The sequence below is a fragment of the Camelina sativa genome, chromosome 6 (genome assembly GCF_030686135.1).
Source record: "Camelina sativa cultivar CO46 ecotype springtype chromosome 6, ASM3068613v1".
NCBI classification, from domain to species: domain Eukaryota; kingdom Viridiplantae; phylum Streptophyta; class Magnoliopsida; order Brassicales; family Brassicaceae; genus Camelina; species Camelina sativa.
Window position 1 is genome coordinate 3,664,441 of NC_141885.1, and position 23,960 is coordinate 3,688,400.

At 34.2% G+C, this 23,960-nt stretch overlaps 3 protein-coding genes across 3 annotated transcripts; 2 read left to right on the top strand and 1 right to left on the bottom strand.

The window, feature by feature from the left end:
• The first annotated feature begins 1,296 nt into the window (after positions 1-1,296).
• On the top strand, positions 1,297-4,650 carry LOC104790320 (protein AUXIN SIGNALING F-BOX 2). Its single transcript, XM_010516044.3, has 3 exons — positions 1,297-2,727; positions 3,050-3,545; positions 3,629-4,650. Exons 1-3 carry the CDS (start codon positions 2,276-2,278, stop codon positions 4,406-4,408), a joined length of 1,728 nt encoding a protein of 575 aa, XP_010514346.1. The 5' UTR covers positions 1,297-2,275; the 3' UTR covers positions 4,409-4,650.
• Positions 4,651-15,453: 10,803 nt separating this feature from the next.
• Positions 15,454-17,973, top strand: LOC147942218 (uncharacterized). Its single transcript, XM_087453969.1, has 3 exons — positions 15,454-16,449; positions 16,557-17,429; positions 17,512-17,973. Exons 1-3 carry the CDS (start codon positions 15,454-15,456, stop codon positions 17,971-17,973), a joined length of 2,331 nt encoding a protein of 776 aa, XP_087310095.1.
• Positions 17,974-18,145: 172 nt separating this feature from the next.
• LOC104793930 (uncharacterized) lies at positions 18,146-23,225 on the bottom strand. The gene is made up of 7 exons (XM_087453991.1): positions 22,256-23,225; positions 20,906-21,768; positions 20,493-20,786; positions 20,129-20,410; positions 19,256-19,725; positions 19,067-19,172; positions 18,146-18,981 (listed from the first exon to the last, which is right to left on the bottom strand). Exons 2-7 carry the CDS (start codon positions 21,764-21,766, stop codon positions 18,274-18,276), a joined length of 2,721 nt encoding a protein of 906 aa, XP_087310117.1. The 5' UTR covers positions 21,767-21,768; positions 22,256-23,225; the 3' UTR covers positions 18,146-18,273.
• Positions 23,226-23,960: the final 735 nt, after the last annotated feature.

A 23,960-nucleotide genomic window follows, 5' to 3' on the forward strand; every position in this document is an offset into this window, starting at 1 on the left:
GTTGTGATAAAATTTTCTGTTTGGGTTTTCTTTCCCTTCTTCGTTGTTGCTTAAATTGACGAGTTTATAAGAAAAACTGGGGAAATTTGTAACACTTGATTAAAACCAATGTGTATATTCATCTTTCAATGTTCTGATCTGAGTGATCTCTCTCATCTAATATGGAGCGTAGTTGTAACGTAGGAGGAGGAAGAATATAATAAAATAATATTTTCTTTGAAAATTCTTTTTAAATATATGATCCCATGGATAATTTAAATTAATAATTATATGAAATTATCTAAATATATGTTTATATCTACACATTAATTTTTATTAGAGTTCATTTTTGATATTTTTACTGTATAAAAACTTTTGAGTGGTATCGTCAATACATAATAATTGCTATTTTCATTGTAATTGATTTTATAAAAATATTAGTTATAACCATTAATTCTTATATTTAAAGTTTTTTTACCAAATTAGGAAAGTCTCTCTATAAATTAATAATTAATAATTATTAATTTATTGTGAAATTAAAACCTTTATAAATTAATAGATTTCTCTGGTCCCAACATAATTAATTTATAGAGGTTTTATTGTATATACTATATAGTAGTAATACTAAACTACAGTAAAACCTCTGTAAATTAATAATGTTGGGACCATGAAATTCTATTAATTTATAAAGGTTTTAATTTCTCAATAAATTAATAATTATTAATTTATAAAGACACTTTCCTAATTAGGTAAAAAAAGTTTAAAAATAAAATTTAATCCTTATAATTAATATTTTTATAAATCCAATTAAAATGAAAATAACAATTATCATGTTTTGAAGATAATACTCAAAGATTTTATAAAGTAAAATATGAAAAATGAACTCTAATGGAAATTAATGTGTATATATATACATATATTTAGATAATTTTATATAATTATTAATTTATATTATTGATGGGACCATATATTTACAAAGAATTTTCAAAAAAAATATTATCTTATTATATTATCGAATTATGTCCAAAATTATACTAGTCCCAACTTGGGACCGAATAAATTTATTAATTTATAGAGATTATTAATTTATAGAGGTTTTACTGTAGTATATACATAAAACCAAAAAAAAAACATGCTTTTTTTTGTAAACTCAATTTTGTTGTTGTATGTTGTTAAAAAAAGAAGTTATTAATAGGTTAACTAAATAGATGAAAGAGTATTAAGGTGCATAGTCTTTAAATAATCACTAATCAAACTCTAATCACTAACTAGCTTGCATAATTGATAATTATCAACTAACTACTACTACATTATAGCAGTACTCATCATATAATGACTTCTTTTTTTTTCTTTCTTCTGCAAGTACATAAAATCTCGCTTACTCGCCACACGTCAACAATGGCATATCTTCGTGATTAAACATAAACTCAAAGGGCAATTACAAATTCCCCATTAAGTCTGACACTACTATATCACCTTCTCCTGTTTTTTTTTTTTTTCTCTTTGGCGAATGGCCTCGTAACCAGTGATAAGGACACATGCATGCCATTTCCCATCAACGGTCAAGATGCTTCACCTTCGTCTCTGCTTCAAACTACTCTCAATCGTTGGATCATATCTCTAAACCTAACCATGGTTTCAAATCTCTTTAACCACGGTTTGTTTCGGTCAGCCAGGTAGGGGCCCCTGTGATGTGCTTCTTCTTTTTTTTTAAGACTTTTTTTATATTTTATTTTCCATTACCACCACCAAGTCATCGACACAGAAGAGAGAGAGAGAGAGAGAGAGTTTTGTTCTTCTTCTTCTACTTCTTCTGAGCTTTTGCTTTGGTTACGTGATCTCTCTCATCAAAATCTTCTGAGAATCATCATCTCATCATCATTAGCTTCTTGATTTTTTTTTTTTCCATATTTCTTGTAAGCTTTCTTTTGTTTCAAGAAAACAAAGCAAAGCTTTCTATTTATGGTGTTCAGATTCTACAGATCTATTATTTGATTCTCTCTATATCATTGTCAACGTATTTCTTCTTCTTCGTTTTTTTTTTTGTAATCATCACAGTTTTTTTTTTCTTCTTGTGAGAATCTTTTTGAGAATTTGTTCATTCTTTTTATTTTCTTTCTCAAATTGATTTGTGTTCTTTCTTGAATCTGTTCTTCGTAGATCTAGTTTTTGTGTTCAGGCTAGATCTAAAACACCTCTCTAGATCTGGTGTGTGTTCTTGAGCTCTTATGGTGTTGAGTCAAAGTCAAGTGAATTGACTCTAGTTCAAGATCTGGCGCTGAAGTTACTTGGAGAGATGAATTATTTCCCGGATGAAGTAGTAGAGCACGTATTCGACTTCGTAACATCACACAAAGACAGGAATGCTATATCTTTGGTTTGTAAATCATGGTACAAGATTGAGAGATACAGTAGGCAAAAAGTGTTCATTGGGAACTGTTATGCAACTAATCCAGAGAGGTTGCTAAGGAGATTCCCATGTCTGAAGTCTCTGACTTTGAAAGGAAAGCCTCATTTTGCGGATTTCAATTTGGTTCCTCATGAATGGGGAGGTTTTGTGCAGCCTTGGATTGAGGCTTTAGCTCGGAGCCGTGTTGGTCTTGAGGAGCTTAGGTTGAAGAGGATGGTTGTTACTGATGAGAGTCTTGAGCTGCTTTCACGTTCTTTTGTGAATTTTAAGTCTTTGGTTCTGGTTAGCTGTGAAGGCTTTACTACTGATGGTCTTGCCTCCATTGCTGCCAATTGCAGGTATCATTTTTTTTCTTTTTCTCTTGTGTGTTTGAAGTTGTAACTTTGTTGTGTAAGGTTTAGTTTTGATATCCGACTATAGCTGCTATGTTTTAATATCATTGCACATTGTTTCCCAATATGGCCTGTGAAAAGACTCAAATCGAGCTTTTGGTCCAACATTAGTATTCAGTTTGAAGTAATAAAGAACTATGCAAATTAGGTGGAGTTTGGTTATTGCAGTGGTTGCTCTTGGCTGTGAGATACAAATGTCTTTTAAGGTTTTAAGTCTATTTGTATTAGTTCTGTAACTCTGTTTTAAGAAGTTATGTTTTCTTTGTAGGCATCTTCGGGATCTGGACTTGCAAGAGAATGAAATAGATGATCATAGAGGTCAGTGGCTGAGTTGTTTCCCAGACACTTGCACGACCCTTGTCACGCTGAACTTTGCGTGTCTCGAAGGAGAAACCAATCTGGTTGCTTTAGAGAGGCTTGTTGCTAGGTCTCCGAACCTGAAGAGTCTGAAGCTAAACCGTGCAGTTCCCCTAGATGCACTCGCAAGGTTGATGTCGTGTGCACCGCAGATGGTTGACTTAGGAGTAGGGTCGTATGAGAATGACCCAGATTCAGAGTCTTACCTGAAGCTCCAGGCTGCTATAAAGAAATGCACCTCGTTGAGGAGTTTGTCTGGTTTTCTAGAGGCTGCTCCTCACTGTCTCTCAGCTTTCCACCCAATATGTCATAACCTCACCTCCTTGAATCTTAGTTACGCAGCTGAGATTCATGGCAGCCACCTCATTAAGCTTATTCAGCATTGCAAGAAACTTCAACGGTTATGGGTAAGCTAATACTATATCCTTTGTAAAAGATATGAATCCACCAGATAGATTTTGTTTGTAATGTGTTTGATGTTTTCTTGTAGATATTGGATAGTATAGGTGACAAAGGGCTTGAAGTAGTAGCTTCTACATGCAAAGAGTTACAAGAGCTTAGGGTTTTTCCATCTGATTTAGTCGGTGGAGGCAACACAGCTGTGACCGAAGAAGGTCTAGTTGCAATCTCCGCAGGCTGCCCTAAGCTTCACTCGATACTCTACTTCTGCCAGCAGATGACAAACGCAGCTCTCGTAACCGTTGCCAAGAACTGTCCAAATTTCATCAGGTTCAGGCTCTGCATCCTCGAGCCAAACAAGCCTGATCACGTGACATCTCAACCACTAGACGAAGGCTTCGGAGCAATCGTCAAAGCCTGCAAGAACCTGAGACGGCTTTCCCTCTCAGGTCTCCTCACAGACCAAGTCTTCCTCTACATCGGGATGTACGCAAACCAGCTCGAGATGCTCTCCATAGCTTTCGCAGGAGATACAGACAAAGGCATGCTCTACGTGTTGAACGGTTGCAAGAAGATGAAGAAGCTAGAGATTAGGGATAGTCCGTTTGGGGACACGGCGCTTCTTGCTGATGTGAGCAAGTATGAAACAATGCGATCCCTTTGGATGTCGTCATGTGAAGTAACGCTCAGCGGATGCAAAAGGCTCGCAGAGAAAGCGCCGTGGCTCAACGTTGAGATCATAAACGAGACCGATAACAACCGGATGGAGGAAAACGGACACGAGGGAAGACAGAAAGTGGATAAGTTGTATCTGTATCGGACTGTGGTTGGGACAAGAATGGATGCGCCGCCATTTGTTTGGATTCTCTAAGGTCCTCTCTTTTTTTTCTTCCGACCAAACATGGAAGGGGGAACTCTGGCTGGTTCAATGCTTCGTCTGGTCTTTCTGAGAATCTGATTGGTCGTGTTCCGTTAATGTGTCCTTCCCGAATTAGGTGTACTTTTTGTTTTGTTTTTCTTTAAAATTTAAGACAAAGAACTGATTCTTCTGTGAAAGCCATTCTGTTTTTGTTTTTGACTTTCCTCCGCTGATTTATTGTTCTTTTTTAGCAAGTGCTTGTCTTTTCTTATAAGCTTTTTTTAGAATGGGTTAGTTTAGATTTTTACGTTGCTAGGAATATACAAAATAAAGAAGAAAAAGAAACTTGTACATAAAATAGAATCAGGTAATAATCATAGTTTTTGAGATTTATAAGTTTCATCTGTATCTTTCTTGTTTATCTAATATTTTTTTGTTGTTTTTATTTTATAGAATTTTTATCATTTACAAAATTTGTTAGCAGTGGGAATGATAATAATGTTAACGTTTTGATGCTAACGTCAAGATAATTGAGATCACTGAGACTTGAGGTCCAAAATCTACCCCACCCAATCTCTGCATCAAAAATCACAATCATCAAATCATAAGATAACATCAATCTAATATGATAGCGTGGGGTCATGCATCATAAATTTCTGCTGCAAAGAAACTTGCGTTACGTGATTGAGAGAAAAACAATTTGACAATTTTTTTGCCTGAACTTTGTTTAGGAATAAGCCTATAATCGGCCCAATTAACAAGGGCCGGTGAAATAAAAATGATTTAATATGTATGTTCCATTTGAGATCCACCCCCCGGTACATGTTTGGACAAAACACAAACCAACGGCTGGAAAAATCACATACTTGGAAAACAAACACGACGTTTTTGTATTTTTCATTACATTTAAAATAGAATACAAGGTAATCGATTTGAAATTTTTATACAAATTAATATTTAAAATCACAGAAACCCAAAAATATATTTTAAAATAATAAATCATTTTGTATATTTGTACAAAATAGTGGTTTTTGTTTATTTATATTATATCACTAGAAACTAGAATTATACTCTTTTTTTTTTTTATCACGAGGCTGTTTTGTGTTATTTTTTTTTTGTTGTTGTTAGACTTATACTCTATTTATAATGATGTGAATATCCTTATTTTGTTTGTAAGCAAAATAAAAATATAAACAATATTTTGCTTGATAATAAGATTTCTTGATATTCCATAAAACAATGAATCAACAAGATTGTGTTTGATTTAGTGAATCGTACGATAGAGCAGAAAAAACAGAACTTTATTAACAAATTTTGTATCGTTTATTTTTAAACATAGATATAATAATTATATTTTAAGAAAACATCTATTTTAACATTTTTTGAGTACATTTTTGTGCCTTTTTTTTTTGCAAACGATTTCCACTATTATCCTTAGATTTAGCTAATTAATCAAAGTTCATTAAGGTTATTTGTGTAAACCTTATTGTTGGGTCGGGTTAAATACAAACTAACAAATCCGATTGCTGTAAACGGATCCTCTTTAAATGTGTCGGGTCGGTTTACAATCGATAAACAACATCCGATTTCCACACTCGGATCCTCTTTAATTCTTAATATAATGTTAAGATAGAAATTTTTTTATGACTTTACTAAGCGGATTCTCAATTTTCAGGTTGACTAAACCGGTTGGTTGAAGTTAATTCTGGTTTCCGGTTTACTCTAGATTTCACATTGGTAAAGGGAAGGAAGCGAAGACTCTCGTCACGAAGGAAGCTTTGCTGTTACATATTGGTATACGGTATATATACCTAAAACTTATCTCCTATCTCTTTAACGATTCATCTTCTTCTTGTAATCGAGAGAGAGAGCGAGAGAGTGAGAACACAGAGCGATTCACCATTGTTGTAAAGCTCTATAGAGCTGAGATCTTCTTCTTTGATTAGTGGATTGCCAGATCGAATCTGGCCCCAGACGTAGGCTTAGTCACATCGACTTAGCTGAACTGGGTAAACAATTATCGGTGTCTTCGTCTCTTTCTTGTTTCAAAGCTTTATCAGAATCTTGCTAACACAAATCCATAACAAACTCGCGATCATGATTAAGATTCATTGAGAGAGTTGCAGTCTGTTTCTAACAAATTGGTATCAGAGCTTGGTGGAATTGAAGATCCATCCATGGCTACAACTACGCGGGTACAAGGCACAAAGCGTTAAGTTAGAACTAGAAAAGTACAAGTTATAAGACAAAATAAAAATCAGAGACAATAATCTGTAGAACTAGAAGTCTAGAACAGCAAAGCAAAGTTTAAAAGAAAACACAGTCACAAGACAGAAAGATTTTGTGTCACAAAGTCACAAACTAATGAATCAAAGTCTCCACATTTGAGTATTTGATTATGATTTTTGAGTTTTGAAAACAAAATGAGGAAAAATTGAGAATCAAACAAGTTAGACACTTAGACTACAACATCTAATTCTAATATGAGACAAAACCATACAGATTACATAATCCAATACCCAGAAATCCAACATCTAATTCTAACATGATTCAGTACCCAAAAATCGATATATAAAACTCGATTAAGACTAAAGTCAGCAGTCATCAATGATTAAATTTGGTTTGAATCACAAATAGAAAAATGAAACACAATAAGAGACGGTGGTGGTGGAATTTACCTCCGATTGGTTTGTTGACAAGGCGGAAGGTGGAGAAGTGACCTCCGGGGATTGAATGGTTTGAGTTAGGGTTTCCAGGTTTGCGTTCGATAATATATTGATCATAGACATAAAGAAAGGCAACAAAAAATTCGATAATCGAGATTAGAAGGAAACTCAATCGACAATCCTGCCTAACCCTAATTCCCCATGCTCTCATTCTCATAGGCGCATATACAGCGGTGCCGCCCAAGTTTAATAGCCATATAGATCGGGTTATATGATTAACGTTTTGGGTTTTCGGGTTACCCGATTGGGTATCAGAAAAAAACCGAAACCAAACCGTAACCACGAGTACACATATATAGAAACCGATGGTGTAAAAAGCCTAAAACCGAACCTGCCCGAAACCGGGTTTTTCGGATCGGTTTCGGTTTGGATGCTTGGGTCCAGTTTTTTTGCCCAGAACTAATCAGGGGAATATGTTGTTTTAGATGGACCATTTTCGGGTCACTAAGATAATATTCTTTTTGGTTCATTTACACAAAACTATATATCAAAATTAGAGAGTTGTTTTTGTATTGTTTCCACAATAGTGTAAAAACTCTAGATTGTCGAATGTTTTCAGTTCTGTTTATATAAAATAAAACATTGTTCTTTTATGTGAGTTTGAATAAATAGATGAAATCAAATGTAAATGTAAATTTAGATGTGGTTATTTCAAATAGTATGAAACAATTGTTTAAGTTGGTAAATTCAAACACATATATATTTAGATTATAATTCTTTTATTAATTTATTATGTTAACCAAATGTCCATACATCCTGATATGTATATATTTTACACTCTTTCATCATGCATTTGTTATTCATTTTGTTCTCTTAACTCATTGTTTTGCATTGTTTTTAGTCTCTTTTGCATAATAATACATATCTAGGTAGTCTTTGCATTTGTCTTGCATACATCTTGCATATTGGAGTTATTTCAAGTGTTTAGCAGATGTCCAGACTGTTGGAACTGAATGGAGGTTGAGACATGCTGCTCGACCAAGCATGCCCGGAATAGACGTCATGTGACTCGACTGACATCCGACTTGGACGCGCTCCCAGGAAGAAGCACCAGCATCCCACTCGATCCATCATGCCTGGAATGGATGTCATCAACACTCCCGAAACCGTCTCTCGAGCCATTCTCACAATACTCCCGGAACCCTCTCTCGAGCCATTCTCACAACACTCCCGGAACTGTCGATCGAGCCACCCCGTTCGAGCCGTTCCACTAGAGTGGGATTTAGCTTTCGACGTCTTCATCAAAATAATAGAAAATTGAGTCATCTTTCCAATTCCGTTTGTTTCAAGCCAATCGAAGGTGTGGTTCAAGAGTTATCATCGTTTTAGTGGATGCGTATACACCCAGCTCGAGCCGCTGCCCGTAGACTCGACCCTCCACCACTCGAGCCACCCGCTCGAGCCAACACCATCGCCCACTCGAGCCACCACTTGTTCGCACATGTCAGGAAGACGTTCTGTCTCACACGCTTCAGGAGATTCCCGAACCGACGCTCTATCTTGTCGTTTTAAGTTTTAGGGATTCACATGTTTTTACTACATATACATTTTTTTTAAGTCTTGGTTTGGGGACATCTCATCTTTTATCTCATTTTTTGTTTTGTTCTTAAGTTTCTACCTAGCCACCTAAAACGTTTTGAGACTTTGTATCCATATATCTTTTAATCCGTTTAGTTTTTGCATTTGATTTCTTCTGCAAAGTTGTTCATCTCATTCTTGTCTATCTTATTATGCTTTGTTCAATATTTTCTGGATTTGTGTATTCGATAATGATTTTCTGATCTGAGTAGTGTGGTTGTTCTTGAGTATGGGATAGATTAGGTGGATGATCTTAGGATGTAGAGTGTTTAAGCTTTGATTGTATGATTACCTTCTGGACTAGAGTTAGAAATACTTGTTTCTCTCTGATCAATTGGAACTAGGTTTTAGACATTTCCGCACCCAAAAGGTGTTCGATGAAATGTCTGACCAACTAGTGCCAGAGACTTACGTTCCTAGCCTAAGAGATTAGTTGTCTAGGATGTTTGTTGACTAGAATGAACTTGTTTATCATGCCATGCTTGATCATGTTTCTCTAGCGAGAGCTAGGTTTGGAAGTAGTTGAGTTTGAGTAGCTTCTGTCAAGAGATTGGATTAGCTAAGAAGTGATGTTCATTGTTTAGGGATGGTTTGCTTGTGGCATGTTAAACACTCTATAGACTATGAGACTCCACTGACATCAATTACTCCCATCCTTAGGACTTCTTTCTTTCTGATTTTTATTACATTCTTGAGACTGTTTCGTTCTTGCCTTTTAGTTCATGCTTAGACTCGTTTATGTTTTTATTCATTTTCGCTTCTTGTCATGCCTTCTCGTTTCTAGTTCTGTGACTCAATTTCGTTTTGTATTGTCATCATTCTAGGACTGTTAGACAAACACTCTTTTTGTATTGGCTTAACTTGTGATTCCTTGATTGCATCTTGAGTGATAGTAAAGTTTTCCAACTGGATTGACACCTTAAGTACTACAACACATAAGGTTAATTGAACCTGCTAGGATAGACATACAAAAAACCTAGTATCAGCTCCACTGAAAAGCAAATATTATTATTTAGATGTTAATCTATTGGTACATGTTAAACTAGGTAGTTTTAGATGTCGATAGCTCCACAGTTTTTTTTAAAAATACTTGGGTTCACTCCTATTAGCTTAACCAATAAAAATAGAGTAATATGCCACATCATGCTATATTTAAAAATAATCAAAATTAAAATCAGAAAAAAAAAATTATGGAAACAAAATTTTTATACATATAACCGTTAATAAACCCAAACCGACATATAATTTGGCTTTAGTTGTAAAATCTAAACCTTAACCACTCATTTATAAATCCAAACTGATATATATTTATTTATATATATATATATATATATATAGATAATTTCGTTTTAGTTGTAAAAGCTAAACCCTAACCACTCTTTTATAAACCCAAACCGACATATAATTTTGTTTTAATTGTAAAATATAAACCCTAACCACTATTTTATAAACCCAAACCGATATATATTTTCGTTGAAATCTAAACTCTAACCACTATTTTGTAAACCCAAACTGATGTATAATTTTGTTTTAACTGTAAAATCTAAACCCTAACTATTCTTTTATAAACCCAAACCGACATATAATTTTGTTCTAATTGTGAAATCTAAACTCTAATCCCCGTTTAATTGTTAAATCTAAACTCTAACAATTCCTTTATAAATTTAAACCGACATATATTTTTGTTAAAATTGTAAAATCTAAACCTTAACCACTTTTTTATAAACCCAAACCGACATATAATTTTGTCCTAATTATGAAATCTAAACCCTAATCCTCATTTGTAAACCCAACTGATATATAACTTTGTTTAATTGTAAAATCTAAACCAAATCAATTTTTTTAATTAAAAATATACAGAATTTGTTTTGATTTTTGAATTTAATTTAGATTTATTTTTTAAATATTATATTATGTGGCAAATTATAATTAGTTTTAAAAAGGGAGGTGAATAAAGGGTTCACCCTTAGCGGTGGATTAACTCATCTACTAAGTAATAATATTTTGCTAACGTGGGTTAACTCATTGTGGTTGATAATTGTTTTCAACTTATTTCAGATCGCTTATTATTCTCACTACTTTGTATATATGCATACTTTTTAGTTGAAATTCGAATGATAAATTAAAAATAAAAAATTACTCTCGTTAAAATTCTAAAAAAGGAAATTTTTGATGGTATGTTGCATCTTTTTATTACCCCTTTTGGATATTGAAAGGTTTGACCGTTAAATTAAAGAATTAGAATACCTTCGGCATATTCTTTTGGGACAATGCCGAATCAATCCACGTCCATCATTTTTTCAAAGTAATCAACCATGTCGTTTTATTTGTAGTTTTAGGGGCACTTTGGTATAAACAGATGTACATGTACGCAATAGAGTTCTGATGTTTTTTGAAAATTATAAGCTATTTACAACAAAATTTATAATTGTGCAAATGAGGATAACTCATGGATATGAAGTTTTTTTATTTTATTTTCTCTGCCTAATCAATGCGTTGTATACTTGTCAAATTGTTTTATTCACGTATATCTGCTCGTTTGTACGGTAAACATACTATATATATTCGAAACTCATGTTAATCATTCTTTGTAATTTAATCATGTTTACTTTCTATTTTAGGTTTTACGTGTCACAAAAACGAATTTGTAATTTATATTTTATGTTAAGTAAACATTCAAATAACTAACTGCTTATTACTTATTAGGAAGGTTTTAGTTTGGACTTCTCAATTAGACTAGTTTTATAGGTAAGCTTTGCAATTAAGTCATCACATTTGTACATTTTTTTCATTGTAGACCACAGTATGTCCACAGTATGAGTTATGGAGATTTACATTATCGCGTTACTAAAACAAACCTCAGACTATAAGTCTTAGTTATAGTAGATTTGTTGTGTATGAATTAGCCTTTAATTATCATCGTGTTGACAGCTCTGTCGAGATCCCAATTTACATTTCAAAAGGATCCTAGGTTGCATTTAAACCTGGTGCAGCGTAAACGTAACAAGGTCCAAGGTTCGTGGATTTCGAAGGAATGGCCGAATGACAAACAATGATAGAAACAGAAAATGGTTGAACCAGTGATCAAGATGATAAGGGGTGCATAAACTTAAATTATGGTTTTGTTTCATTAATAATCAAAGCTAATGAACACTACGTACTTGTACAACAGAAGACCACTTAGATACTATAGGAAACTATAAAACCCAAATTTTAAGGAGATAAGATCAAACATAAACACTTGAAACCGCGAATTCATCATTTCAATATATACATGCAAATAGCCTTAAAATCATCAGCATTGTGTCTCCATGATTTTTCTTGTCACGTCTCTCTAATTTTGGACAGGGCCGGCTCAAAAATATGTTGGACCTTGTGCCCAATTAATTTTATTTTGTTGAAAAATGTTCTTAATATAGAAATCTAGGGCTTGCTTGCAAAATTTTAAAAACCTTAGGACCCTTACTTTACAAACTTCTCAAAATTTAGGACCCTAAATTGTTATAAAAAAAACTTAAAATATTATAGGACCCAGTGCTATTGCACCCTCAACACCACCCCTAAGCCGGGCCTGATTTTGGATGAAGGTAAACGTCTGACATGAGAGAGAAAAACATATAAGGATAGCCAAGGAGACTGCCTGATATCTTTTGATGAGCGAAATGGTCATTATTTGATATAACTTATAGTTACTTCTCAAATATGACATAACCATTTTACTCAAAGAAACAGGCAAGTCATCCTTGGCTACCATATATGATTCTCCTATTTATATTTGACATCTATTTATATTTGACATCTCCTTCTAAATAATGTGCGTACTCACCACATGCACTATAACAAATGCTTTAGAAACTAACCGGGAAAATTTGACGTTTTTGAAACATATATAACACTCTAACAAAGATTGAATATATATAGTTGAAGTGCATATTTATAGTGATTATGAAGACATTAAGGAAATTAGGTCTAACATGGATAAAAAAGCATGTCAAGATAGCCAAAGAGACTGCCTGAAACCTAACCCGCAAGATTCAACATGATTTTCGAACTATTATACTTTTAAAATGCATAATAATCGAAAACGCATGAATCTAAAATTGAATCATGGAGGTGAAAAAGATCAGGCAAGTCATCCTTGGCTACCAAACATGACTCTTTTGGCCATGTTAGACCTCTCTTCTTCATTATACGCTTTACAACTCTCTCTATGTCTCATTTCTCACATGCATCATGCATGCGCTCTCTTTTTATAACCCTTGAGAAGGAATATGTGCTTACAGATTTCTAAAATGATCTCTTTTCTTTTTGCATGGGCTAAATATAGTCAACTTTGAAAATTCCATCACTAGAATATGTTCCTCTAAGACAATTTTTTGGGTCATTTGGATATTATTCTTGTCGTTTCATTCACAAAAGAGTTTCTCCAATTTAGAAACTTTCATTTACGTTGTCGAATCATCTCGATTTTGTTTATACAAAATAGACCTATGTACATTTTAGATGTGGTTATTTCAAATAGTTTGAAACTATTGTTTCAGTTGGTATACTCGAACACATATTTAAATTATATAATGTTAAGTGAGTGCTAGTTTATGATTTATATATAGAACCGTATACATATTACTAAAATACTAATTAATAGATAGTTTACAATGAATTGGCTATAGCTTAAAAAAAAAAAGGCTTTTTAACATACGTCGGTTAGCTCATTAATCTGGTTGATAAAATGTTCTTAGTATATTTCATATTGCATACATACTTTTTACTAATAATAGTAATCAAGTACATATATATATATATATATATACTATACTGCCTTTTATCTAACTGAAATGTGTAAATAAAAAACTATTTCTTCGAATTGATCTTGCTTCTGCCTTATGATATGGGCAGGTTATTCTTCACGTTTTTTCTAATTTAATTTATTATAAAAATCGTTTTTCTTAAAATTTCAAAACTGTAAATTTTGACGATATGTATGTTGCATTTTTCTTATCACCTCTTTTGTATATAAAAAAGGTTTGACCATCAAATGAAAGAAAACAGAATACCTTTGGACATTGCCCAAGGTATAAAGTAGTCGATCCTCCTTTCTTCATATCGTTTACATAATCGATAGTTGAGAATGTGATTTTGTTTGGTACGTATGTTTTCACAGATATTGTTCACTGGCATTTGTTGGATTTTTTTTTTACATCAAGCATAGTCCGCAGAACAGTTTGCCCAAAAAAAAAAAGTCAGCAGAACAATGTTCAGTATTAAAGAAGTAACGATGAAAGTTGAAGCCAAAATTAAAGAAACAAGTGTACAAATTAAAGAAGTTCTCACGAGATTCTGGTCGTTTCTCATTTGAGATATATACCCATCTTTTCTTTCTCTTCTATTGTTTAAAATTTTCAATATTTTTAATAAGAAATCTTATTGGAGATGCTTTGAGACCATGTCAAATTGAGCAATTCATATCAATCGATCACCTCCAAAATAAATTAATTATATAAATAATATTAAATTAATCAAAGCAATTTATTAACTATTTAACGAGAATCATCTTTCCACTAGAAAAATCTTTATAGGTTTCTCAATCATTAAAATAAGGGAAAATCACTAGTTTGACCCAAATTGAGCAGTTAATTGCTAGATTAACTCCTAAAATTTGAGGGTCAGTTGGGTTAGTTTTATACCGAAAATACCATTTTTGCTTTGTTAGGAAAAAAAAAGTCAATATTATCCTTGGTTAAAAATTCCTGCAATTTCGTTTTTTTTTATATAAAAGTCTGCCATACAAGTAATGGCAGATTAATTTGTAAGTGGCAGATTTATTGTCGATGGCAGTTTTTCTTTGGCAGACTTATTTTAGATGGCAGATTAATTTGCAGAGTTTGACCGCAGATTTTTTTTCTATGGCAGATTTATTTGAAGTGTGTAACGACAGTTTTTTTGTGAACAACAGATTTTCTTAACGCGACAGACTTATTTATAAAGTCATGACAGATTTTCATTGTTTTAGTCAATTTTCTTGGAATTTTGTGGCAGATTTTTTATGATTGTTGTAACAGTTTTATTTTTCACTTAAAAAATCTGTCACATTGCGACAGATTTTATAAACGTAAAATTAATTGCTAGTTTGACATATAGTGGTGACAGATTTTTTGTAAGTTATGACTGATTTTTGGATTGATGGAAAAATCTGTTGTTTGATAACAGATTTTCGAAAGTCTTTTTAAAATTGCTATATTGCCCCACATGCACAATATACGTTATGGCAGATTTTCTTATGTTATGACAGTTGTTTTTTCCTACTAAAAAATCTGCTGCTTGATAACAGATTTATTATATATGAATACAATGATAACAAATTTGTTTTATGTTGATATAGTGACAGCAGATTTTTTTCCGGGGCAATGACAGATTTATTAGTGCCTTTTGTGACAGATTTTTTTAAAGTTAAGCGACAGACTTTTGTAGCAGTTGCCATATATGGCGAGAATCTAGGGTTTACCTTATTTTTTTCTCTTTTGTATCGTGCCTCCCTCCCCTCCCCCTATATCGACTGAAATTTTTTTTCTCTTTTGGGTTCATCTTATTTTTTCCATAAATTCCTTCTTCCTCCTCTCCAATGTGGATTTAATCATGCTTTCTTTCCTTTTGGGGTTCATAATCGAGTTTTCTATTATTTTCCTTTGAAGGTGGTTTTTTTTTTCCTATATCTTCCTTCACGTTTTAGAGTGATTGTTACACAACCAAGAGAATATGAAGCATGTGATTCTCGTTTGTGGTAATTGGATCTTTGACAATAACAAATGGTTGTTTGTTGTTGATAATGAAAGGGGTTCACGAATTCTACAATGTAACGATCAAAGCAGATTTGATGATTGCATTGAAATGGTATATGAGGATTACAGGCTGGATAACAAGGTATTTGATGTTGTCTTGAGTTACAAGATCTCGAAGAAGTTATTGCAGGATTTACCTAGTGATACACCACCAGTTATTATCGATAATTCTCGTCAGTTGCACACTTTTCTGGGACAATTGGAAAGGGTTACAGGTCGACTTTGTGTTGAAGTGAAGAAGAAAATACAGACTGATTTGAATCACAAAGGTAAGAAACGAGGAAGAGATGAAAATGATCAGGTTGGAGAAGAGTATCTTGATATGGCCATCGACACAAATGAAGAAGAGATCGATGAAGATGATAGTAGATTTGATTATTGTGATGATTCTGACGGAACAGATTCTGATGATGAGAATTTTACCATGTATGGAATTCCACCAGAAGAAGAGGATCAACAATTGCCAATGAAGAACAGGAGTTCATCTTTTTATATTGAAGAAAATAAGGAACCTGTTGATGTCTCAAAGGTAGACTTGTCTTCTGTGAATTTGGCTGTTGGGCAAATGTATGATACAAAGGAGCACTTAGAAACACGGTTGAAGATACTAACCTTGGTACAAAGGTTTGATTATTTTGTTTACAAATCGAGACCAACACTATTGATTGTCAAGTGTTGGGTTAAAGGATGCAAGTGGAGGGTAAGAGCTGCAACAATAAATCACTTTCCAAAGTTTGAGGTCCGTGTGTTTATTTCAGCACATACATGTTCTGTAACAGAGCGCTCTACACGTGCCCGACAAGCAGATCATCATATTCTAGGAGAGTTGTACAAAGATTTTGTTGGTGGAGTTGGTCCCAAGGTACTGCCAATGCATGTTGCTGAAGCGTTAAATAAACGCTTTCAAATCAAGGTATAATTTTTCTATTTATTTAGCATTATTTTGATTATTTTGTTTAGCTTTATCATTATTCCGTTTTTTTTTCACAACAATGAAAAAAAAATATTTGTTCATGATAGATGGATTATTGGAAAGCATATCGAACGTTAAGGCATGCTTGCGAGTTGGTCAGGGGTAGTCCAGAGAGTGGTTATGAGCAGCTTCCTACATATTTGTATATGATAAAAAGGGCAAATCCTGGAACTTTTACACAGCTTGATGTTGATGAAGCTCAAAGATTTAAGTACTGTTTTTTAGCATTTTGTGCAAGCATACAGGGATTTCCGTTTTTGAGGAAAGTGGTTGTTGTGGATGGTACTTTTTTACAGGGAAAATACTTAGGGACACTACTGACAGCAACAGCTCAAGATGGCAATTTTCAGATTTTTCCAATTGCTTTCGCCGTGGTTGATACAGAGAATGATGAATCATGGGAATGGTTTTTCAAGCAACTCAGCTGTGTGATACCTGATGATGAAAGTCTTTCCATTATTTCTGATAGGCACAAATCAATTGGGAAAGCTATTAAAAAGGTTTATCCGAAGTCTAGTAGGGGAATATGCACATACCATATGTACAAGAATATTTTGGTTCGGTTTAAAGGTCGAGCAGAATTTGCTTTGGTTAAAAAGGCGGCAAATGCTTTTAGACTTATCGACTTTCAAACCACATTTGATCAGATAGAAGCCATGAATCCAGCACTACATGAGTACCTCATAAGGGCTGATGTGCGTATGTGGACTCGTGTACATTTCCCAGGTGATAGGTACAACTTGCTTACAAGCAACATTGCAGAATCAATGAATAAGGTCATGTCACATGCTAGGAGCTTTCCTATTGTACAACTATTGGAAGAAATAAGGTCCATGATGACTAGGTGGTTTTCAGATAGAAGGACTGATGCATTGAAGATGACAACAGACTTGACTCGTGGTGTAGAGAAAATTCTCCAGGTCTGTTCGTTTTCATCCTTTCTTAGCAAGTGTGTATGTTATACAACTATGTTTCTAATATAATGTCGTTATTATTTTATAGGGTCGTGTGGACTATGCTAAGTTACTTACTGTCCAAGATATCGATGCACACCAAGTACAAGTAACAAGTGGAACATCTCTGCATGTTGTCAATTTGAAAGATAAAAAGTGTACGTGTCGCCGGTTTGACTTGGAGAAACTCCCTTGTGCACATGCAATTGCGGCCGGTGAATTCAGAAACATTTCTCGCATTTCAATGAGTCATCCTTATTATCGGAAACACTACGTTTACACTTCCTACGAGAATGCCATCATGCCAAGGGAGCTTGATAAATCTGTTCCTGGACATGTGATAACGAAGGTATGTAGACCACCGATTCCAAAACAACAACCAGGTAGACCAAATAATTCAAGAATCAAATCAGCATTGGAAATTGCAATGGAAAAGAAGAAGCCAAGAAAACAATACACATGTGGTAATTGCAACCAAGTAGGGCATAATCGCAAGACATGTACTCTATAATTTCCTAGTTTTTGTTATCTTCCCAAGTTCTCTTTATTTTTTTGTTGAAAATGACAATGCTTTCATTGACATAGAATTCTTTTTAGTTCAAAGTTCTTTTATATTCTCCACTTCTTTTGTTAGTAACAATTTAAAATTTAAAATGAGTATATTATCATCGTTCACGTTCAAATTCACATGCAAAAGAAGAGTAGTCTTCAAGTTATATTATCATCATTCACGTTCACATTCACATGCAAAAGAAGAATAGTCTACAATTATAATGTTATTACAAAACGTAAGGCAATGAAACAAAATAGTCTACGAGGACTCATCAACTAGGGAAGGGATGATAACAGCTCGAGGAGGTGAATCAGTCATATTAGGTGGTATGGCTAATTCTCTGACTTCATCGTATAATTCCGCTGCAAGCTTAATCCGAAGAGCCAACATGTTCTCATCGCAAAGCCCATCAAATGTTTTCCCAAGAGCTAAAAATTCAATGTACTTAAGAGCATACACACCACAATCACCTGGATTTTCATTCCGAGGAACATTTTTCTTCACCCTTCTCAATTCCAACATTGCTCTGCTCTTTTTACGGTTTGTCTCAGGAATCATGTCACTTAACATCGCAGGAATCATTCGCCTTAAAGGCAAACATGCAATGGCCATTTGTTCGTCATTCACCAAGGTTGGTATGCTATCATAGATGTGAATCTTCTTACCTCGCAAGTCAATATCCAAAGCCACCCAATGGTTCCCATTGACAAAAAGACAAGCGTATAAGTTATCCACATCAATCCACCACTTCTTGTTCGTAGCTGACTCCTCAGGATATTCACCAAAAACGTGTTTCACATAGGAATCCCGAAACACAAAATTCTTAGGCCCCATATCAAACTGTATGTAGTCCTTCTTCAATGTAGTCATCAGATCTTGGTCTAAGAAAGCTATGCGCTCTTTAGGATACAAACAAGGCTCACGCATATATCTTCGCCGGAACATAGCCATTGCACAACCCATGTGCTACATTCAAAAAAATAAAAACTAGAATAAGCGAAAATATAGTATTGAATAAACGCCTATACTAAATTATCAAAAATAAACTTACATGTTCTGTCAACCATCCATAGTCATAGCTTGGCCAATGTTTCCTTGGAGTCATAATTTTCCAATAGAATCTCACAGCTGCGTTGCTGGTGCTAAGTGGCTCTTCCCTGTGAATATAAGAAAGAGTTAGTACATATATAGATAATGATAGTAACTTTTATAAATTATTCAGAGTTGTTGATGTATATACTTGTCAAGGCTGAGAAAATCCAGAAGTCTCTGATGTTTCTCATCATCTACAGGCTTAAGATGATCGCCTAACACATTATCACCCTCTGTAATGATCCGCTTGACTGTCGAGTTACCAAGGTAAGGATACTTCTGCGATTCTGCCAACTGGGGCACGCGTCTAGAAGTCTTCGAAGGTCCAGGTCCATCCAACTTCGTCAAAGCCTCTCCAAGGCGGTTTAATGTCACCTCAAGTTTTTTATGTACCAACTGATCCTCCTTGTTGGACCATGTATCTTCAGAACTGGAAGCTATTTTCAATTTAGCTTTCTGAACTTGGGTAGTGATATCCTCAACATCGTCAGAAGCAAGACCAGTAATCTTCTTTTTCTTGGAAGTATCCTTCTTCCCAACCTTCACAGATTCCTTCCTCACCACCCTTTGAACTGGAAATTCATCTTGTGATGTCTGCTTCATCTCAACAATCCATGACTGCAACCGAACAGAACATTCCAAGGAGGTAAGAAAATCGAACATGAGAAGCAAAAACAATCCATGATATGTTTAAGAAAAAAACAAACTGAACATGAGAAGTTTAAAAAAAAACAGAACATGAGAAGTTTAAAAAAAACAGAACATGAGAAGTTTTATAAATTCAGAACATGAGAAGTTTTAAAAAAACAGACCATGAGAAGTAAAAAAAAAAACAGAACATTAGAAGTTTAATAAAAAATAGAACATGAGAAGTTTAAAAAAAACAGAACATGAGAAGTTTTATAAATTCAGAACATGAGAAGTAAAAAAATAAAACGACGTGGTCGAGTTTTTTAAAAACAGAACATGAGAAGTTTTAGACAACAACAGAACATGAGAAGTAAAGGAAAATGTAACTTACAGGTGTTTTACTTGTTCCCTCATCATCGTTAATGGTGTGCGAAGTGGCATCATTCCGTACATCAGCGTCTTTAGGCTCTTTTCTTTCTTTCTCCAATGCTTTAATCCTCTCACCCATCTCCTCTTTGAACACCGTCATTTTTTTTTTAACGAATGTTTCAAATTTACTCTCCAAAGCATCTATTCGACTGTTGAGTGTTTTGCCCAAGTCAGAAATAGTCTCATTCATTTTCTCAATCGCCCTCCAAATATCCAAAGAAATTGACTTGTCATCCTTACCATCCTACAATAACATGTTCATTAATATCATAATAGAGAAGACAAAAAATGTTAATCAATTACGGTAAAGGAAAACGAAACCTTACCTCCATGTTGGTTACATTTTCTCCTTGTTCACATTTAGGATCACTATCTGTCAATCTTTTTTTCTTAGGATTGCACCCTCTGTTGTCATTCACCTTATCAGCTTCAGCACTTCTTTTCTTCTTTTTTGAACTTATACCAACTGTTTTGACACAACTCCAAGCATCTAGAGACAAACGGTTATGAATGAGATCTTTAAGTAGCTCGTCTAGGTGTAGATCCGTGTGCTCATCTGTGTCAGACCATAGAGGATACATGTTTTCCTCTGAAACATGAACCATATGCCTAACACGAACCTACAAGCCATGAATAAAGTGATTAACACTGGTAATAACTTTAAATTCACACAAATTATTTGTTGATGTCAAAAGTATTTTTTTTTTAAAGATAGTAACAAACTAGCACCACTACTAACCTGTCCATGCAACTTCTTCTCGTTTTGGATGAAGTTTGTGAAGTTGATACGTTTTCGAGATGATCGCCAATCAAGAAGTGGAACACCAGTGGTTTCTATCCTTCTAACCCCATAACTTTCTCCTATTCCAGTAACACTCTCATACAACCAAATTAACAAAGCATGAACACACCCGTGTATGGTGTATGAATCTCTGTCATAGTCAACCATCTTCACAGAATTCACTAGACTACTAAAAGCAACCCGACCCCATGGATGTTTTTCAAAAGCAACTGGATCTAAAACTCTCTTAGCGGTTGCCAACGGGATTCTAGATGTATGATGAATTCCATGTACGCATACTGACAACAAACATAACCTACCAACCATCATCCTCTTATCAAGATGCCATGTTTTGCTAGAATCAATAACCTTTACCAACTCACTCCACATAGGACCATCAAGGGTTGTTGGTATTTTCATTTCTTTCCAGAAATCATGGTGATCAACATCAAAGTTCTCTAAAAGGTCAAATGCATCACAATTTAACCTTGTTATCTCTGCAAACTCATTTAAAGAAAATCTAATTGGCCTATTATCGATCAAAGACCAAACCTCATGAATGTTGTTGATTCTCAGCTGATGTGTGAGTAGAAAGTGAACTCTCTGCGCAGCCCAGGTGTATTCCAATTCAGCAAACTTTATAAGCACTCCAAGAGATGAGTCCTTGAGTTTATCCCACACGTCCACCCCTAATCCTTCTCTCAAAATTCCAATTTTGGACACAAAACAATTGTGGTTCATGCTCCTATGTTGGAGAGGCGATTTCCCTTCTTCATAAAGTAGAGGAGGATATTTGATGCTATTGCTTGAAGATGCCATTCCTAAACATACAAAAAAAAAGAATCAAATGTAACACAAAATTGTTAGATACTTCTAATCCAAAAAAAAAATCTCTCATTTATAGAAATCAAAGAGAAACTAATGAACACAACAATTAAGATAAAGCTAAATCATTCGCAAGTTCCTATTTAAGCACAATTCCTATTTAAGTAGCAAAGACGTTCACTGGTTTGCAATTTCAAAAAAGTATCAAACAATTTCAGAAGAAACACTAATGTACCATTGACGAACAGAGAGATTGGTGCAGGATTAATCTACAATTTTCAATTGTACTAATTCACTCTGACCAAACCAACTAAATATGATTAAACTATAATTTAACAAACTCGACAGTGCTAATAAATTATTAAGGGGAAGTTCCTAGTACTTTTTAATTCAATTTAACAGATTAATCGGGAAGACATGTGATTTCATCTGAGTTTTTTGGAGAAATTAAGCCAAAAGGCAACAAAAGGAAAGCTTTTATACCTCAAAGGGTGTAACAATGGCGAGGGCTTCAAGAACACCGGCGCCGAATCCGAAAATCAACCACCACCGAAGCCACTAGGGTTCTTATTCCGCCGCCGGAATAAACGACCCACGACGACCGCTGTATCTGGCTAGAGCAGTGAACACCGGTGATTACACTTCTTATTCGCCGGCGAAGATGACAATAGATCGTGCTTCCGAAGCCACTAGGGTTCTTATTCCGCCACCGGAATAAACGACCCACGACGACCGCTGTATCTAGCTAGAGCAGTGAACACCGGTGATTACACTTCTTATTCGCCGGCGAAGATGACAATAGATCGTGCTTTTCTCCCTGGACTGTAAAACCTGTTCTTTGCCGGCGGAAGAAACGAAGTTTCGGTTTGTACCAAAAAAAACGATTGTTGGGTTTTTTTTTCTACTTTTGACTTAACATTTTTTGTTTTTATTTTATCATTTAGTTAATTTTTATTTCCTATTCAATTTTAATTGGGCTTTTGGTAATTTAAACACAAAATTGTGTTATTCTAGTTTTTCCCTAAGAGAGGGTGTCAAACGAGCAATTTTTTTTCAAAATTGTGTCAATCTGGTCTATTTTCACTTAAAATAATTATTTGAAGTGATCGATTGATTTTTATGGATTTAAGGTTAGCCAGTTCCGTCAAGAGACAAAAAAAAAGAGGTCGTGAAGAAGAAAATGGGGGGAAAAATATATTTTTTCTATCTACTCATTATCCAACCAAAACTTGACACGTAGGGTTTCTTATTGAATGCTTCCAGTTATTTCCGATTCCTTTTGGAGAAACGATTTTGTAAAAAATGAGTATATTTTTAGATTTTTGATTTATTTGTTGGTCTTAAAAGAGTTGAGCAATCCTTAAAGCAACCCACTGGACATGCTATGATATCTCTCATTTTCTTTTATTAATTAAGAAAGTAGAACTCCATGTTTGTGCCATGATGTAGTGTGGTTTTAGAGCATCTCCATCCTTCATCTTTAAAAAGAGATGTCTCCAAATTAGAATCCCTAAAAATGAACAAACAACAAATATTAATTAAATTGTTTTGGTATCTTTAAACTTAAGACATTATGTAATAAATATCTTCACCAAAACATTAAAGACATAATATCTTAAGTTTAAAGACACTAAAACAATTTAATTAATATTATTCTTTATCTATATATTTTTTTTAATATGAAAGCATCTCCTTCTTAAAATGAGGGATGGAGATGTGGCCTCTTGTTCTGCGGTTTGGGTTGGAAAGTTACAAGTTCTAACTGTTCCACCACACCTCTTTCTCTGTGAATAGAGCCTATGATGCCTTCGTTCTAGTAGCGGAAGCACATGCTGAAAATGCAAAAGCTAAGTGTTTCGAAAACTTTCAACTTAACAAACCAAGGATTAACAAACTCTCTTTAGATTTATTAGAAAATAAGTTTTACAAGGTTTCTCCTTAACTCTATTTTCTAACTCTCCCAAGTTCTTAGATGACAACTTTGATCTAAGAAACCTTTTTCCCTCTTTGAATCTTCAAGCTATTCTTTCTCTAAGTTTAAGATTCAATTACAAGGATTGCTTAATCTATGAAGTGCTGATCTTTCTCAAGACACAGCCTCTCCTATTTATACTAATTGGACTTAGCCACACAATATACTAATTCCCAATTCTAATCAAACTAGAAATTGTTAATTTTCTTTTTCTTT

What these genes read in the sequence shown, in the direction of transcription:
- LOC104790320 (XM_010516044.3), top strand. Translation starts at nt 2,276, where the DNA reads ATGAATTATTTCCCGGATGAAGTAGTAGAGCACGTATTCGACTTCGTA. An exon ending in TCCATTGCTGCCAATTGCAG is followed by an intron (nt 2,728 to 3,049) that starts GTATCATTTTTT and finishes TTTTCTTTGTAG; the next exon opens with GCATCTTCGGGATCTGGACT. An exon ending in AGAAACTTCAACGGTTATGG is followed by an intron (nt 3,546 to 3,628) that starts GTAAGCTAATAC and finishes GTTTTCTTGTAG; the next exon opens with ATATTGGATAGTATAGGTGA.
- LOC147942218 (XM_087453969.1), top strand. Translation starts at nt 15,454, where the DNA reads ATGAAGCATGTGATTCTCGTTTGTGGTAATTGGATCTTTGACAATAAC. An exon ending in ATAAACGCTTTCAAATCAAG is followed by an intron (nt 16,450 to 16,556) that starts GTATAATTTTTC and finishes TGTTCATGATAG; the next exon opens with ATGGATTATTGGAAAGCATA. An exon ending in GTGTAGAGAAAATTCTCCAG is followed by an intron (nt 17,430 to 17,511) that starts GTCTGTTCGTTT and finishes ATTATTTTATAG; the next exon opens with GGTCGTGTGGACTATGCTAA.
- LOC104793930 (XM_087453991.1), bottom strand. Translation starts at nt 21,766, where the DNA reads ATGGCATCTTCAAGCAATAGCATCAAATATCCTCCTCTACTTTATGAA. An exon ending in AGAAGAAGTTGCATGGACAG is followed by an intron (nt 20,787 to 20,905) that starts GTTAGTAGTGGT and finishes CATGGCTTGTAG; the next exon opens with GTTCGTGTTAGGCATATGGT. An exon ending in AAAATGTAACCAACATGGAG is followed by an intron (nt 20,411 to 20,492) that starts GTAAGGTTTCGT and finishes ATGTTATTGTAG; the next exon opens with GATGGTAAGGATGACAAGTC.